The 18,180-nt window shown below is 37.1% G+C and overlaps 1 protein-coding gene across 4 annotated transcripts; it reads right to left on the minus strand.

Moving 5' to 3' along the window:
• Positions 1 to 212: 212 nt before the first annotated feature.
• LOC6499449 (transmembrane and coiled-coil domains protein 2) lies at positions 213 to 17,779 on the minus strand. Of its 4 annotated transcripts, none has more exons than XM_001954583.4 (10): positions 17,198 to 17,779; positions 5,907 to 6,068; positions 3,389 to 4,090; positions 2,356 to 2,420; positions 1,781 to 2,292; positions 1,600 to 1,720; positions 1,421 to 1,525; positions 1,223 to 1,336; positions 982 to 1,157; positions 213 to 913 (listed from the first exon to the last, which is right to left on the minus strand). In XM_001954583.4, exons 2-10 carry the CDS (start codon positions 6,040 to 6,042, stop codon positions 787 to 789), a joined length of 2,058 nt encoding a protein of 685 aa, XP_001954619.2. In that variant the 5' UTR covers positions 6,043 to 6,068; positions 17,198 to 17,779; the 3' UTR covers positions 213 to 786. The 4 variants fall into 4 exon arrangements, with proteins under 4 accessions (XP_001954619.2, XP_044574299.1, XP_044574301.1 ...); XM_044718364.1 differs by lacking the exon at positions 17,198 to 17,779 and adding an exon at positions 4,521 to 4,609 and having other exon boundaries at positions 3,389 to 4,403; positions 5,907 to 6,047; XM_044718366.1 differs by lacking the exon at positions 17,198 to 17,779 and having other exon boundaries at positions 3,389 to 4,403; positions 5,907 to 6,045.
• Between the last annotated feature and the right edge of the window lie 401 nt (positions 17,780 to 18,180).

Raw genomic sequence — 18,180 nt, forward strand, 5'->3', positions numbered from 1 at the left:
CCAAGAAAATACCATAGTGATAGTCTCATTAGGACCTAATAATAGCTTCCCAACATAATCCATTTTTAATTAAAACAATGAACTTTCGTTTCTTACGCATGTAATATATTTATTTTTATTTTTTTCAACTTGAATTTTAGCCAGAGTGGGATTTAATTGTTATCTCTGCTGGGAAAGTCGTCAGCTGGTCAAATAATCCTACTCGACACGTGTAAATTGGTATTTCTATATTTAGATGTTTAGGCCACCTTCGATAGTTGCTACAATCATTAGGCAAACGTACGTACATAATGGTTATTTGTAAAAAATAAATACAATAATTTCGGGATTTATACAAACTTTCATTTTTTTGTTTTTATATATAATCAATTTCAATAGTATTATAGTATTGTAAATTTGTTTATATATAGTAGGTTATACATATACATTATATATATATTCAAATATAGTTGTAATGCACGGAGACATGTCAGCATTTTCAAGTTATTACTACTACCATTAGGTTAAATCAATTTTTTCTAAGTGTACGTTTTATGCGAGAATGTGTATGTGTGTGTGGTGTGGTGTGTGGTATAGTGTGTGTGTGCTAAGGATTATTTAATGTTTTTGTACAGTTTCTCGGATAGTGTTTCGTGGTTGTGATGGATATAATTGATACAATTTCAATTAAAAATGATCATTATTATAATCATTATTGATAAGCTATATACAGAAAAGTATGCACTTTAGAACTTAATTAACTAAAAACTTAATGAGACGAGATGGCCCCCTTCAACCCAGCAGAGCTTATTTGACCACCAGCGATTGCTTCAGGTGTCGCACCAGCCCAGAACCGATATCCTGGACATCCGGCCACTGTCGTATCACAAAGATGACGAAGCAAATGGACAGGAAAGTGGTCAGAACCCGAACCCTTAAAAAACAGAAATAGAAATACTTTTAATCACTATATTATATAAATTTATGAATCACACTCTTTACCTTGTTTTGAGAAACGGCATTATAATCCCAGCAGCTGTGGCCACCAGCAGGAGAACCACTTGCAGTATCGTTAATACCACATTGATGAGTTTCACAACCAGGGCCCGTGCATTGCTATTATCAATGCCCTCGACGGTGACGTATTGTTGCTGCGACATGTGCTCCATTTTTGATATCTAAGGGTATGAGTTGGATGGTTACTATTTTGTTTGTTTGGTAGGCTTCGTTGGTTCCTACTTACCCTCGTTTGACAGTTCTCGAGCACTTCGTTGACGTCACGTAGTCTTTCATCGCTTTGGTATTGTACTTTCTCCTCCATGTCGGCAATCGTTTGCTTCAGATTCTCAATTTCATTCTATCGAACAAAGGAGCGACATGAGCACGAATATTGAAATAGTGGGCAAAGTGCCAGAAGCTATAAACTATGAACTATACGAACCTGATGTAATTCCGTCAAGTCATTGATTTGCTCCTCAAGTCCCTCGGCACGATAGCGTTCACTTTCGAGCGTGGCGGTCAGATTGTTGAATTCCTTTTGGCCCGTCTATCGCAAAAAAATGGAACAAAAAACGAAAGGATTAGAAAGTGTTGCTAACCAGGAGATTCTCCATCACTTACCTCCAGTCGTTCGATACGCTCCTTAAGCTTCTCGTTCTCGGCCTTCCGTTCGGCCAACTCTGTTAGCAGAGTCTTGAGCACTATGTGGTATTGACTGGCTCCGGATTGGCTTTTGCCAGATCTTTAAGAGAAAAAAATTATTAAAAAAATATAACTAAGAGTCCTAGAGCTCATCTCTTACCCGGCTGGTATACTTTCGCTGGTGACGCTGCTGCACTCACTGCCATTGTCACTATTGAACTTTCCTGTTCCACTGCCCGCACCACCACCGGTATTATTATTCTGACCACCACCACCGGATCCCGTTGAGGTACCCACTCCGGGTGTTTGCTGCAGGCGCTCATTGGCCGCCAGGACGTCGGCATTCGAGGACTGCATACCCTGCAATTCGGCATCGGTCATCTGATTGATGTTGTCGGCGCTGCCGAATTTGTTCTTGATGAGGTGGGCGAACTCCCTCGGCTTGGACATCACCGATCCGGAGAAGCCAGTGATTCCATCACGAATATTCCCACCCACATTGCGCAGTCCCTGGCCCACGTCCCGCAGCACTTCGCGCGGCTGCCGGTGCTGGCTTTTGGTCTGGTACTGATGGTTCTGCAAGTCCTTGGCCCGCTTCGTATAGTTGTCCAGCTTCTTCTGAAGCTGCGAAATGTTGTGTGCGCTCTTCTGGTTCTTCTTCTCAAAGACAGCCTGTTTGGGAGTTTAAAACATTGTATTTTCTTTAACTCTTTCATCTCTGATTGGAAAACTTACCTTGATGCGCTGCAACTGTTGCTTGTCTGCGCTGGCTGCCAGCTTCAGATACTCGTTAACATTATCTGGAAGAAAAGGATTTAAAAAATACAAAATAAAATTCTTGTTCCATATTTTAATTAAGGGGAGATGGGGAATCGAAGTAGAAATCGTTTGAGGTATTCCGCTCAAGGATCGGATAAGAATGAACTGAAATATAGACATCGTTTGGGCATTATATCGAATTTCGAGCATTTCTAAGGTGGTCCATGGGAAAAATTTTGAAAAATATTTTAAAAAAAATCTTTTTCCATATTTTGATGTAGAATGATGGGGAATCGAAGTAGAAATCGTTTGGGGTACTGCGTTTAAGGATCGGATAAGAATTGGCTGAGATATGGACATCTTTTGGGCCATATATCGATTTTCAAGGATTTCCAAGAGGTCCATGGGAAAAATTTTGAAAAATATTTTTAAAAAATCTTGTTCCATATTTTAATGCAGAATGTTGGGGAATCGAAATAGAAATTGTTTGAGGTATACCGCTCAAGGATCGGATGAGAATTGGCTGAAATATAGACATCGTTTGGGCCATATATCGAGTTTCACGAATTTCTAAGGGGGTCCATGGGAAAAATTTTGAAAAATATTTTCAAAAAATGGGACTTTCATATTTTGATGAAGAATGATGGGGAATCGAAGTAGAAATCTTTTGAGGTATTCCGTTTAAAGATCGGATAAGAATAGGCTGAGATATGGACATCTTTTGGGCCAAATATCGAAATTGAAGCATTTCTAAGGGGGTCCATGGGAAAAATTTTGAAAAATATTGAAAAAATAATCTTATTCAATATTTTAATCCAGAAAAATCTAAGTAGGGGAATCTAAGTAGAAATCGTTTGAGATATTCCGTTTAAGGATCGGATAAGAATTGGCTGAGATATAACCTTGGTTTGGAGCCATATGTGGACTTGAAGGTAATGATGGTATTGCTTTCTAATACTGCACTTTTGTTTCTGGAATAGCCCCTGGACTAATGGACCCTTTGACTTACCATCTCTGGCAGTTTGCTCCTGGCGGATGGACTCCTTGGTGCACTGGATCTTGGTGTTGAGCCGGTCGATGGCCTGGACGCTGGAGCTGCGCTCGTGGCAGCGGCGATGCACCTTCTTGCTGCTGTCGAACTCATCGGAGACGAACGAGGAGTAGTAGTCCTCGTTGCCGGACAGGCGAGAGTCCTCCAGGCCACTCCCTGTGCCGGCACTGCCACCGCCACCCCCACCACCTCCTCCTCCTCCTCCTCCTCCCCCACCTTGGATAGGAGCACCAAAATCAGTCATATCGACGGGAGCGCCAACATAACCACTGTAGGCCAGAAGACCGCCCTGGTCGGAGCCATGGGTGCGTCGCTGGCGCTCTCGACTGCGTCGCCGGTGGGTGGGGCTGTGGCTGCGGAAGCCACGAGCCACCACACCGCCGCTGCCCAGACTGCCGGTCACCGTGTTGCCGCCGCTGTAGACAGCCGCCTGTGCAGCTGCCACTGTGCTGGATGAGGCCGAGGAATTGCTGTTGGTGTTGTGCGCGGAGGCGGTTCCCGTTCCCGCAGATCCGGATGTGGTTCCTCCAACCGTTATTGTCGATGCACCTGCTCCTGCTCCAGCACCACTTACTGGTGCGGATGTTGTGGCTGTGCCGCCGCCGGATGCTGCTGCTGATTGAGTGGCTGCCGCTGCCTCGCTGGCGCGCTCCCGGGACACTGGCGAATTGTGGCGCATAGAAAAGCACTTATTAGATTAATTCTTATTTTTTTTTATTAAATTTATTAGATATATTTTGTTAGGAGAGATGGTGAAGTGGTTTTAGCTTTCTTTTATTATTATTTTTGATTATTTTTTTGTTGTAATATTTTCAGAGGCTCAGAGGCAGTGGCTCGAATGTGAGTGACTTGTTTGTGAATATTCTGGTGGAAGTGACTTTGATGGACAGTTAGTGACAGAGTTACGACGGTATGTATTATGGAGAAGCGGTGGCAGGCGTTTTAGTAGCGTTTAAAATCGCGTGTATCTTGGCTGTGAATAAAATAAGCAACAAACAAGTTTTTATGTGAATGAGAGTGCCATGAGTGGGTGACTGGGTGGAGTGAGTAGTTTAATAAATATTTTGAATAAATTTTGAATAATACCTACACTTATATGCTTTTCGATTGTTTTGTTTGATTTTTGGATGCAAGTTTTGTGTGGCTAGTTAGGCAGGCTAACATTCAACGATTAAAAAGCTAAAAACAAGGAAAAACTTTAATAAAATAATACAAAGAAACAAGATAAGAAATCAAAGAACATAACAAATGTTAGGCACAGATCGAGTAACTCAAAAGAGAACACTCAAAAGTAGGCTACACTTTTTGTATTCTTGTGGAGGCTTGTGGGATGCTGAACTCAAAAAAGTGGCGAAAAGCGAACAAAGTGGGGTGAAACGGGGTGGGTGGTTGGACGACCAGGTCTGGCTGGGTGGTGTGATGAGTCATCCTCGTCTGGCGGGGTTGTTGGAAGTGGAATTTATGCGCCAACAACATGAATCAAAAGTGGCCCAAATACCCAAATGCTTTCTTTGTGTGGAGGACTGATGACTAAAGCATCTCTCGGATGAGAAAGTTCTATGAGACATCACTTAAAAACTATCTTTTTTCTTGCCAATTTTAAATAAAAATATGTGAGAAATTAACTTGCTTTTCGCACATATTTTTATTAATATATTACTATTTATTCTATCATACTTTTATTACTTGTAACTTTATTTTTTGGCTAAAATTATGATTTATTTTTATTTTAAGATTTCTAGAGAGGCCTCTTGAGTTTTTTTTTTTTTTAATTTAAATTAAATATGAAAATTATTATGTGCGAGAAAATATATTATTAACTTATTGTTCTCAAATATTTTTATTATACTATTTTTATTCAGCAAAAAAAAGAGAATTTTAAAACTAAAAAGTGCTTTGGAGGAATAAAATATTTTTAAATGAGAAATATTATATTTTTTTCGTCACTAAAATGGATATTTTACGTCGCTGGAAAGTTCTAAATTTATTTTATTTTAAAGTTTATTAAGAGAACTCTTAAGATCTACTTTAAGGAAGAATACCACACCTATTACTTCTCTAATTTATGGAAGATTTATGGTTTTTACTAATTTTTCAAATTATTGACAATGCCAGTGACGAATTGCACTCTAATTTTAAACACAAATAATTGTAAAATAAAAACCACTAAAATTCCACAACGTTTAATAGTTTCGAGTTCAAAAACACACTAAAGCCACTCATTTATTGGCGGAAGAACAAATTTAGTGACGCCCCTGATAAGGGAAATGATTCCGAAGCCAAATCTGGCTTGGAAACCGCAACCAGACAGACCCTAAGATAGAGACAAGCTCCCCGCAGATAAGATGCAGGAAGCATCCACTAATCAATTCAATTATGAAGCTATTACTGGGAAATAGAGGAGGAAGGAAAGCCAGGAGAGTGCCGGGATGGTTGACATTTTTGGAGGAAAAAGCAAAAGATAATTAATAATTACTTTGTTCGGCACTTCGGCTGGCGGATGGGGAGCGACTGGCGCGCAGATTGGAGCTAGAACCGCGGGAAGATCGCAGCGGCTGGAGAGTCAGTAGATCCCGATTGGGGTGAGGAGCCGCATTAGGCGTGGAGTCCATTATTGCCGACTGCCATTCAACGGCGACTGGAAATAGAGACAAGAAAATGGAATTCAATGAATAAAAATATTATTTTTCGAAGCGTTTTTCTAGGCCAGATTGCAAAGTCCAAAGGTAAACACACTCACAGTGTCCGCCCCAGCTGATAATCCCCACATAATCGGAACATATATATACGTTTCTATATATTTAGAGAATATGGAATAGAGAATTCTTGAAATTCCTGAGCCCACTGGCATATGGAATCTATCTTGTAATTCAAATAGTCTGGAAACAATGACATCACGGTCACTTCAAGTGCTTCCAATTCAGATATGTTTACAGTGTATATATATAGTAGGTATAGTAGGTGTTCTTGGCCCGATATGGTATCAGAGATAATGCCCCTATAGCTGCCTTATATAGACTGATTATGTGAGTGGACGAGCGCCCCAAGTGCCATGGGCGGCATGCCAATGAAGTTAAAAAATTCAGGCTCATCTGGCACACACAATGATAACAATTGTTTACTTCGATTATAAACAATGTTCGGTTGCCAGCACACCCAATTGAGTTATTAATAAACAGAACCATACCCCAGTCGCACCTCCGACTCAGTCGCCACCCAACCAGGAAGATGTTCCGGTAACTTGGAATTATTTCAGGAATTTAATGGTAAGGGAAGGTGTGTTTGTTCGAATTCTATCAAAAATGATCGTTAAAATTTCATCAAATATACAAGAGTGTGAAGAAAAAATAAACAAAAGAGCTTAGAGAACCTAAAAATAATAACAAAGATGACCTTTAAATGTTTATTTTTTTTCTTACAAAGTCAAAAGAGGCAGGGAATAGTCTTCCAGTCTTAAATTACTCTACACTTGTGATATTTTCCGCCTGAATTAGTTAGTTTTGCTTTCCTTTGTTGAGCTCTGGAATCCTTTCAGATTCTAATCTGCTCTAATGGATGTCACTTTCACACCCACTTGGCAGTCTACCCCATTGTTGCTTCTTTACTTTCCACTTTCTTTCTAATCCTTTTCCACTTCAGAAATTCTTGCAGGGCAGGGAATATAAAAGGATTCCTCAAGGAAGTTGTACGTTTAGGTAATTGGTACTTCTATGATATACACTAATAAGTATTTTTTTATTTATTTCTTCTATTAAAATCGAAAGGAAATGGCAGGGAATCTAAGAGGATTCCTCAAGGAAGTGTTTCGTTAAGATCAAGACGACATGGCAGGGAATCTAGAAGATTCCTCAAGGAAGTTGTACGTTTAGGTAATTGGTACATCTATTCCATATAGTAAAGTGTTTATTTTTTACTTTTTGATTAAAATATATCTACTAAATACATATATTTAAAACTAATATTTCACTTAATTCTAACTCTATCCTTTTGTTTTTTATTTCCTTTTTAGTTTTATTTTATGAAGAAAGTTAATAGAAGGAGCTCTTGAGATTTTTTTTTTTAATTTTTATCTTTTTAAATATTCTTATTTAGCAAAAAATATCAAGTTAGCAAGGAATATTTTCAAATGTGAAATTTGTTATTTCTTCTAACAAAAACTAATTAGATTCAGAGGAAATGGCAGGGTATCTACGAAGAGTCCATAAGAAAGTAAAAAGGCACTAAAATGTGTGTTATAATTAATTACAAAAAAAAATTGAAATTAAAAATTTATTTCTTTTAAATTTCTTCTATTAAAATCGAGAGGAAATGGCAGGGAATCTAAGATGATTTTTCAAGGAAGTTGTACGTTAAGGTAGTGGGTTTTATTCCTTATTTTTTATTTATTTATTTATTTGTCTTTTTTAAATAAATATTACAATGCTGGGACTATAGACTATAGACTCTAAAAGTCAACTCTGGAAAGCCATGAAGCGCGAAACTGTCGCTCTGGGAATCGGGGAAGAGTGGCGACCAAGATGGACTTTGCTTCGAGGCACTCACTCCCCAGTCTCTTGTCCCCAGTCCGTTGCGCTTTCAACCCAAAAGCGTTCATCTGCTCCACAGCTGATAGATAGGAGGCGGTGGGTGGATGGGTGGTTGGTGGGTTGGGTGGTTGGGTGGTTGGTGGGATGGTGGGATGGTGGGTTGGCTGGAAAGCGAGGCCGGATGTGCCTGCTACGACGATTTCTTGTTTAAATGCGAAGCATAATCATTTTTCTTTGTGCGCATTTCATTCGGATTGTTTGTGAATTTCAATCATTGTATTTTGTAACCTTCTTCAGTGTTTTTGTTTTTATTATTTCGGGCATTGTTGTTCGCGTCTTTTCGCTTTCTTCACTCCCATCTCACCTGTGGCGCAGTTGTTATTGCTCGAGTGCCGACTTTAAACTGATGTTTAAACAAAAACAAAAAAAAAACAGCAGCTAAAAAACAAAACAATAACAATTGTAGAAAGGGCATCACAAAGTGCTCTCTGCCTGTGCCCTCTAGGGAAGTAATAGTTTATTCAGTTTTAGTTTATTTAATAAAAGAATTCTTATCACCAGCGAATAAAATGCATTTAATTTTCATTGAAAAATGGTTCAGGGTCATTGCACTCTGGAACTTGCTCCGAAAGCACGTTTCGAACCCGTGGCATCTCTACTCAGAGATCTGACAAGTGGCACATTTTTTTGTTGATAAGAATCATCATGAGAAGCTATGATTCTCATCCCTTAGTTGCGGTTTAAAGTTAGGAACGTTTCTATATCTATTTCCCCGAATGACTCACAACTGAAATGCCGCAACGCTGCATCTCGAGAGAGAGAGTCTCTGTAGCCCAGCTTGGTTATCATTTGTGAAGGTCACCATGCTGGGATTATAAACATAAAGAGGGCATTAAATTATAAGTCACAGACAAAGGCAGTCAGTCAGCCAGCCAGCCAGCCAGCCAGCCAGTCAACAAGTAATTACACCCCCATAAGTCCCATGGCATGCTTTTTATAGACTTTGGTCCACATTTCTGCTTTCCAACTAATGTCTGGAATAATTTTGCATTCAAAAGTTGTTTTTTATTTCAATTAGACAGAGCTCATTGGTTTCTCGAGTTCTGAGAGAGTTAAGATGAGGAATTTAGAGGAAAAATCATGTAATTTTTCTTTATTTTTCATTACATAGTATCTTTTATTGTTGGAGAGGTCAGGGAAGTCGACAAAAACCATTGAACTTGCCACGAAAAATTGCAAAGTTTTACTTAAAAGCGAGCCAGTTTAACGCAACTGTGTCAGAGCTATGTGTTTTATTGTTGCAGGTGTTTTAAATTGCCATTCGAGACAAGCCAAAGGTAAGCCGTAAACCGTAAAATGTTACTTTATTGAGGGGCAGCACCAGGCTGCCGGGCTGGCAGGTGGCAGGTGGTGTCAAGTGGTGCGGCTGCCGTGATTCATTCCGAATTCCGACAAAAAAAAAGCATGAAAATGTTGCACAACATTGCCTCTTTGTTTGTTTTTAGATAAGCGACACACAGCGCCGCCACACACCAGGAGCTGTCATAATCGACAGCCACAACCGTAAAAAATCGTAAAAAAAAAACAATAGGGTTGAAAGAAAAAAAGAAATATAATCTTATTATGGCTGCATTTTGCCATAGATCCCCCCCATCGCAGATCTATTTTTGACCTATCAGTTATTGCAATTGGTTTTTGATGGCCACCAGGGGCATTATTTTTCAATCAATCAGCCATTTGAGTCAAGTGCCCGGAGAAAGGGTAATTAGTGGAGGAAACATGCAGTCTATAAGATAGGGAGTTCTATACTTTAGAGTTCTATACTTTAAAGAGTAGAGTTTCAGTCAAAAAATGACTCAGTTACTGAGGTTCTAGACACTTAATTACCTCTTAAATTTAAAGTCTCAAAACAAACAACAAACAAAACACCAAATTCATGAGAAATCCAGCAAGGTAGAGAGACCTCAAGGCAGGTAAAAAACAAATAGTTTTTTTTGGAGAAACTTCAGGTAGCGCCAGGGGTCTAATGGTTCAAGGTCTAATGATCTCAGAGTTACTAAGAGTTTTCAAATCAAAATAAGAACAAATGGTTCATAAAAATATTCCATTTATGACTAAACTCAATAGAGAAAAAATTACACTTTATAAACAACAAGAGTCTAGAGCTTTTCTCCCTCCAACTGACCATTTTGCCGGACCTTATCGAGTGGACAGGACAGCCCACACACCTGACACACCTGACACACTAATCAGCCCTCGGCTAAGCCCACAGTTCAATTATTTGAATCATCAGGCTATTAATCAGAACCAGATATTTTTGTTTTGACGAGAAAGAGAGTCACTTCCTAGAAAGATTACAAAAGAAATGCATATTTTGTTTAAAGATAGAGTATCTGAAGTTTTTCTTCTGCGGTTTCTTGAGTTTCTGCGGTTGGAAAATGACTTTCAACAGTTTTTTTTTAGCGAGTAACTGAAGCTGGAAAGGCAATTACCCTTATGACAGTTATCTAATGTTTTTAGACTTTAGGTTTTTAGTTTTTTGTTTTTTTTTTTTCACTTCTGGTCTGTGGCACTCTCTCTTCCGCTTCTGGTGGCCATTAACGCAATTGGTTTGTGCCACTTTCTTTGAAAAAAACAAAAAATACTTGCAACACGACTCCAGATGCTGAGAGCTGTCAGATATAATAGTTCTTTTTGGCCATAACTCATAGGTCGTTTATAAAAAAAACACTATTTTATGGCCAGCAGGGCATACATATGTGGGTGTTTTTGGTTATTTTTTATATTTATTTTTAAATTCAAAGATTATAGAGAGACTAGATCAGAGAAACCTTGAACTCTTCCGCAGGTTGAAGGTTTTTTTTTGATTATTTTTTAGATTTTTTAAGAGATATATACTACACTCTTTAGATATTTCCACTTATTCATTACAAAATATCAAGCTTGCGCATTAACTAATTAGCATTTAACAATTAACAATTATCATTTAGCAAGAGTGGCACGAAATTGTGTGAAATTATGCATACTATTATTTATTATTTGTCATACATCCACAGCTACATCCACCACGCCCATGTTTCGTCATTTAATTGGGCAACTTGGGAGGCTCTTCCATCGAGCGGGTCAATAACATTTTCGATTTGAGAGAGAAGAGAGAAGAGACCAGGGAGAAGAGCCACAGAGGTTGGGCCAAGACATTCTTTTTATGGTGTCATGGCATTTGTCAGAAATGAGTCTCCGAGCTGAACTTTAAGCCGGGAACTGAACTGAGCGCCAAAGAGCTTGGAGCTTAAGAAACCCGAAACAGTTACCGAAATGGTCTGTTTTTTAAGCTAAAATATAGTGATTCATGGCTTAAGGGAGGGGTATAAAAGATTGAAGTTTGAAGTTTAATATTATTAAAGTTCTAAACTAAGAGACTAGTTCTAAACTTAGGGCTAAGAGTCATACCAGCTAAGGCCTTCTGCTCACAGTTCAAGTTTGAAGTTTAATAAGTTTGGATTTTTATTTAAAAAAAAGTGTTTTAAATATATTTTACTTCTTCTATTAAAAGATAATAATATTCCATTAATATAATGATTAATTTTTACTTTTCTATAATAGTTATGATTCTATTAAAATAATACTTTTTAGCAGGGACTAAAAATAATGGATGTTTGTTCATTTTGAGTCAAAAAAGTTACTTGTTTTTTTATTTTATAATTATATTCTACATGTAACCTACATACCCCCCAATCTAACAAAAGGCGCTGTCGCATAATGTACGTCTGTATGTAATGTATAATGTAAAATAATGTATAATGTAAATTTGCAGAAATGGCAACAGAGAAACGAGGTTTCTAGAATAGAGATGAAGTTTATAGGAGAGATAACTTCTGCTCAGATCCAAAAGATCGAAAAGATATATATATTATAAAACTGCCTATAGATTCTTGATTTGTCATCTTGACTTGGCTATATTCAGTGACTAAACTCTAGACAAATATTCAGAAAAGTATGAGTCTGATTAGCATATTTCGACTAAAGAGTTGAACAAATTTTCTTTCCGAGAAGAAACCATAAGTTGTGAGTATCTTGTTAACCAAATGATATCTATTTCTTCTTGAGAACTATTTTTTTTATAAGAAACCCTAATAAATGGATGTAATAGCCTCTTGTTATATAAATTAATGTCTTTGTTCAGCTGTTTTTTTATTTTTTATCATTACTCATCGGACAAAGATCAACCTGTTTAGCATTTTTACACCGAAAGCAAACACTGACTGAGACTGGGCTGGCATGACTAAAATGCTAATACGCAAAAAGAATGAATAAAATAAATATATAAACAAATGAGGCGCTTCTGCTTGAAATTTCAAACTCATCATGAAATCCGAGACGACCGGAAAGGAAAACGCAAAGCTGGGCGGCTAGCTTTTGGCGATTTTCGACCAGAAAACAGGGAAATATTCACAAAAAAAAAACATAAACAAAGGAAACAAGTTTTTCGCCAGGCAGCCATTTTTGGAGTCAGAACGAAAGAGTCGCCCAGGCAGAGTCCAGACCCCCTTCCTGCTACCGAGAATGATTCATTTGCGCGCCTGCCACTGACGTTGATCGCATTCGCTTGATGAATTTCAATTGTTTTCAACACAAAGCCTACACTAAACCGAAAAAGGGGTCTAATATTTATTGATTTAAGAGTTAAGAGGGGAAGAGTTGGATAATAATATACAGGGTGCGTACGGTATTTGAGGACATATTGCTGTTAAAACTAAATTGTTTCTATTTTTAACAAAAGTAATTGTAATTCATTCAAATTTTTACAGCAAGTTAATTGATACTTAAACTAAACAATTATTCAATAAAACCCCCGTTCGCTGCAATTACAGCTTCAATTCTCGATCGGAAACGTTTACATGCCCGAATTAGATGATCCTTATTCATTTCGGGCATTGCTTTGGCAATACTAGTTCGAAGGGAAGCAACCGTGTTGTGAGGGTACTTATTGGTGTCCCTTTCAAGTACGCCCCATACGTAGTAATCCAAAGGATTAAGATCCGGTGAGCTAGGTGGCCACAAGTGTGGGGTAACGTGGTCATCCGGACAGTCAGGATGTTTTAATTTGTTCAAAAGTCGTTTTGCACGAATTAATCGCTGATCCTGAGTTTGTGCTGACATAAACTGACCCCTACGCATCACATAAGATTTGTACCGGAGGTCTTCGTGGACAATTTTCCGGATTAAACCCTCAGAAACGTTGAGGTCCCTAGCGACGGCCCTCATGGACTTGGAAGGGTCCAGGTCAACAGTATCCTGAACTTGTTCAATAAATTTTGGTGTTTTCACACAATCTGAACGTTGTTCGTGCTTTTTACGCTTTCCAGTGCTTTTCACATTCCCACCAGATGATTGCAACTCTTGACGAACTTTATAAACGAATGATCGGGCGACTTTCAAAAATGTGCTTATTTCAAGATCGCTGTGCTCTGCGTGTAAAGCAACGATAACCGCATGTCTTTTCATTTCTTGAGTTAGAATATTGTCCTCCATTGTTAATCTAAAAAGAATAAAAAGATCACAACACTAGGTACAAAATGGCAGCCTCATATATCAATGTCCTCAAATACCGTACGCACCCTGTATCTTTTATGATAATAAGACATCACTAAACAGGCCACTTCATCTGGTTATGTAACTGACTCTGACTCGGCTGCCTTCCATGTGTCGCCTATCAAATATTAAATTATTGATTGATTGAGTCCTCTAGCCCCCTCTCTCCTTTCCATTTCCCATCCGCCAATCACAATCAAAAGGTGAAAGTGAAAACTTTTTTTTTGCTTTTTTGCGCAAAACAATTTAACAATTTATGTGTACATTTTTCACAACGGAAGTTGGGGCCATTAGAGCGCTAAAAAAAAGCAAAAACATAACAACAAAAACAAAACTGTAGTTGAACTTATAAGGTCAGTGTCATAACTATCTGTGAGATACTAGTGAGTCAGAGATACAGATACGCTTGCGTTTCTGCGTATTTAGCTGAGAATTCCTTTTAAAACACAATGTCTTTTATGGTCGAATTGCGAAAGAATGAAGTAGACTCTCTTTTATCAATCAATTACGAGTAATAAACCGTAATCAACGCGATTAGCCCCAACAAGTGGCATCTAATCAGTCAGATTAAGGTTCATATAATGCATATAGTAACAGTCTACCATGATTTAACTATTTTTCCCGTAATCAGCACTCCCAAATACATAAATTCTGAAAGTTTCAGACAAATCGAATGTCATTTTCTAATTAAAAATAATTAAAAATTAGAACATCTTTTATAGAGACTCTCCCATATGGAGAGAACACTAATTTCCATAAGAAAATGAGCAAAAAAGAGAACAAAACAAAAATTATAACGGTATGGGTGTTGCTAGGACAAAAGTGATTAAAGAGCCGGGTCAGCACGTGTCTCTCACCTCTCTCCCACTCTCCCACTCTCACCTCTCTCCCACTCTCTTCTCGCTTTCTCTCTGCCATGGCACACGCCCAAAAACAACGGCACTATTGGGAGGGGGTTAGCGAATGAGAATAAACAGAAGGAATTAACAAAAACAAATCGAAACGAAATCGGTTCGCAAGAAGTTCAAGAACAAAATAAAGTCCAATGCTTCTTCTTATTTTTTTCCCCACTTACCTTGCCCGAAAAAAAAAAACAAAAACTCGATTAAATATGCTAATAATTGCGTGTTTTCGTGGTATTATATTGCATAATGCACGCTACTTGGCCAAGATTAATGGAAATAAAAGTGAAAATGAAGAGAAAAAAATCATGAAACTGGGTTATATCCGAAAGCGATTCATCAGAGAGCGTTTGATTGAAGTATTTTTGGGAAATTAAGAAGAAAAGTGAGGGTAATTAAAGTATCAATAAGCCCCTATAGCCCCTATTACTTAAGGAAATAAAAAAAATGCTTTTAATTGAATCTTTTTTGAGAGTCACACCTCAGTAAAAAAATGCCTTAATTTTCTCCCTACCACCCTCTTACTATTTGACGTCATAGGAGGCTAATGTCTAGGTCTTCGCACTCAAAAATTCTCACATGTGGCGCCTCCCCCTTGGCAACAAAGTATGGAAGCTAATTATTTTCCAAAATTAAATTAAACAAAAAAAAAAGAGAGAAAAGAATTTTAAGGAATTTTTCAATGAAAATATATGATATTTATGGGGATAATGTATATAATATATTGTATCTATATATCTTATATCTTAAACCGAGAAAACCGAAAAGAATCTCATAAATAAAACCATCAGTTGTCACAGCAGCCCCAGAAGAGATTATTTGAGAGAGGTGGGGCGGGACGGGGCGGGGTGGTTGATCTGCACACGAAATTAAATAAATAATATAAACAAAGAGAGAGAGATTGAGAGAGAGAGAGCCAGAAATAACTGTTCAGACACTGAGAAAAAAATACATAAATATTAAAAATAATTTATACTAATTCAAGCTAACTAGCATTAATTTTTCTCACAGTGTATATTAAGAAAGTGTATCTCTCCTCTTGAATTTAATTCAATTGCAGACAAAGTGCTCTTGTAGGCTCTCAGCCGTGCCAGTCTCCGTTACAACAACACTCTATTACTTGCCACAAATCACAACAACAATTACAGTAACAACAAACAGGAAGAAGCTGCAATCAAAAAGGAACTAAACAAACCGACTCTGAATACTAACTATCTCACAGAAGATGTCTAGCAGCCATTTAAATTGATTAAAAGGCATTTATAAAGAAAGTATATACTAAACTAATAGTACATACTATATACATACTAAATATATACATAGATATGTACTATATAGTATGTACTATGACTGCCACATGCCACCACAATGCTTCAATTTCTCTATTCTGCTATTCTCTGATTATTAATTGAATTAAAGTTGTTATTAACTTTAATTGTGTTGGGGAGATGTCAGCGAGGGGTGACTAGGGGGGAGGGGGAATTGTAATCAAAGTGCAGTCGCAGCAGCGAAAGCCAGGCCATCCGCATCACTTTCCAGGAGCGGATTTAATCATCGAGGGTATGGACAAAAGAGGAATTTTAAGAAATTAGACATACATATTGCGTTTTCAATATTTCTTTTTATTTTAAAAGTTAAATAATTTAAATAATTACATAGAATTATATGAGAAATAAGACATATTGTCTTGTATATATTTTTTTTCATATTTTAACATTATTTAAAACCTGATTTCATTTAAAAAAAATATCAATATAATTTAAAATTCATTTTTCATTGTTTGTGACATAAAGTTGCTTGGTTTTTAGCTCTTAATTGTATTAATTTGACTAAAAAATAGGCTAATCATGTCTAATGACACTATATTTGATTGATTTTAATGCGTTTTATTATGAGAAAAAAATATTAATCACTTAGAATTAGTAAAAAAAAAAACTGATTTTTAATAATCCATCCTGATGTGTAATAAATAAATCAAAATATTGAAATTAAAATATTTCACAACTATGTTGATATTATACTCTTTTTAGCTCAGTTTTAGTTATTATTTATTAATACTAATATAATTATTATTTAATACTGTTTTTAACAGAGTTTATTTTTACAAAAAAAATGAAATTTCATACATATGTTTCAGTTTTAAGAATTCCCAGTTTAAAACATATGATTTTGAAGTATTTTATTATGAAATTATATTAAATATTCCTATATATATAATTCTATATAAATATTTCTATTCCTCCATCCTAAAAAACAAAAACTAAATGGAATAAAAATATTTAAAAAATATTCGTAGCTAAAATATTAAGCCTTTAAGAGCTTAAAAATTATATTTTAGCAATAGTTATAATTATTTTTTAGTAAAATATAAAAATAAACCAAAACAACCCAATTCCAAAAAAAAATTCCAAAACAAAAACCCATGAGCCAGAACCATTTTTAGGCCAAAAAAAACCAAGATAGCTGGACCAAATCCGCCCCAGAATATTGACGGAAAATAAATAAATTTTTAAACTAAACCCACACACACTCGCACACCGGCATAGACACGTTTTGCGGGCTGCAGTTACGTGCCTGTGTGTGCCTGTGCGGGCATAGGTGTGGTTGATGGGCCAAAAACAGAAGGAAAAAAAAAACAAGAGAAAAAACCAAAAACTAAAAGCCAACAACAAAGGCTTAAATAAGCAACTTGGCACAACAAACAACATTCGGCACGCACTCACTCACTCTCTCACTCACTCACTCACCTTTGAGCTGCAGGCAACAACAACAACAGCTATTGTGCCTCACCCCCGCTTGCTCTCTCCTCTCTCCAGGTACGCTCTCTTTCTTTTTTTTTTCTCCTTCTGGCTTGGCTGCTGCTGCTACTGCAGTTTGATTTTTTTTTTTTTATGCACACATAAATTTTCCAACTGCGACGCCCTTTTTTCTTCAAACTAACAAAACAACAACTGGCGTACCAACAACAAACACACGCGCGTTATATCTTTTTTTTTTTAACAACAATTTCGGTTTTCACTTTGTGTATTAGATTTTCTTTGATGCGTTCTTCTGCAGCACCTCCTCTCTCTCTCTCCGCTGATAATCGCACTTTGCAGAAAAACCAGCCAGACCAGACCGGGCCAGACCAGACCACTATTATTAATTATTATTTGCACTTTGGTTTTAACATTATGGGCGCCTGATTGAACTTTACTTAGCCGTATACGAGAGGTATCCGCCGCGAAGTAACCGTTCGTTCGCGCTGGGTTGTTTTTTGTTTCTCCGAGTCGTTCCACTGTCATTCGGGTCTCAGGGCTGGGTTCAACTGTGAAATTAGTGTGACCAGTGCAAAGCACAACAGCTGGGCTATCAGGACTATCTCTTCACACATTTTATAGCAATACTTCATTTAAATTTTATTAATGTAATGTTTAACCTGCTATTCTGCTGATTTTACAAAATTATTTTATATATTTTTAGTTAGTTCCTACGGCAGAATGCAAATTCCGTTTAAGTTTTTTGAATTAGTGTAGCCAACAGTGCGTGTGGCGCCACTCCTGTTCCTAACGGTTGGTACTGGAACAGGAGAAGTGAAACAGGAAACGAAATGTGTTTGGAGCTGCCATTTATTGGTTTTATAAAATATATGTCAATGGATAGTTTTATATATAAAAGATATAAAAAGATAAGATTAAGAAATAAAATACTATAATCTATTACAAAATATACTATAATTAAAATTATCCAG

The sequence above is a fragment of the Drosophila ananassae genome, chromosome 2L, assembly GCF_017639315.1.
Source record: "Drosophila ananassae strain 14024-0371.13 chromosome 2L, ASM1763931v2, whole genome shotgun sequence".
NCBI lineage: Eukaryota > Metazoa > Arthropoda > Insecta > Diptera > Drosophilidae > Drosophila > Drosophila ananassae.

What these genes read in the sequence shown, in the direction of transcription:
- LOC6499449 (XM_001954583.4), bottom strand. Translation starts at nt 6,042, where the DNA reads ATGGACTCCACGCCTAATGCGGCTCCTCACCCCAATCGGGATCTACTG. An exon ending in CAGCCGAAGTGCCGAACAAA is followed by an intron (nt 4,091 to 5,906) that starts GTAATTATTAAT and finishes ACAATTCGCCAG; the next exon opens with TGTCCCGGGAGCGCGCCAGC. An exon ending in GGAGCAAACTGCCAGAGATG is followed by an intron (nt 2,421 to 3,388) that starts GTAAGTCAAAGG and finishes CTTTTCTTCCAG; the next exon opens with ATAATGTTAACGAGTATCTG.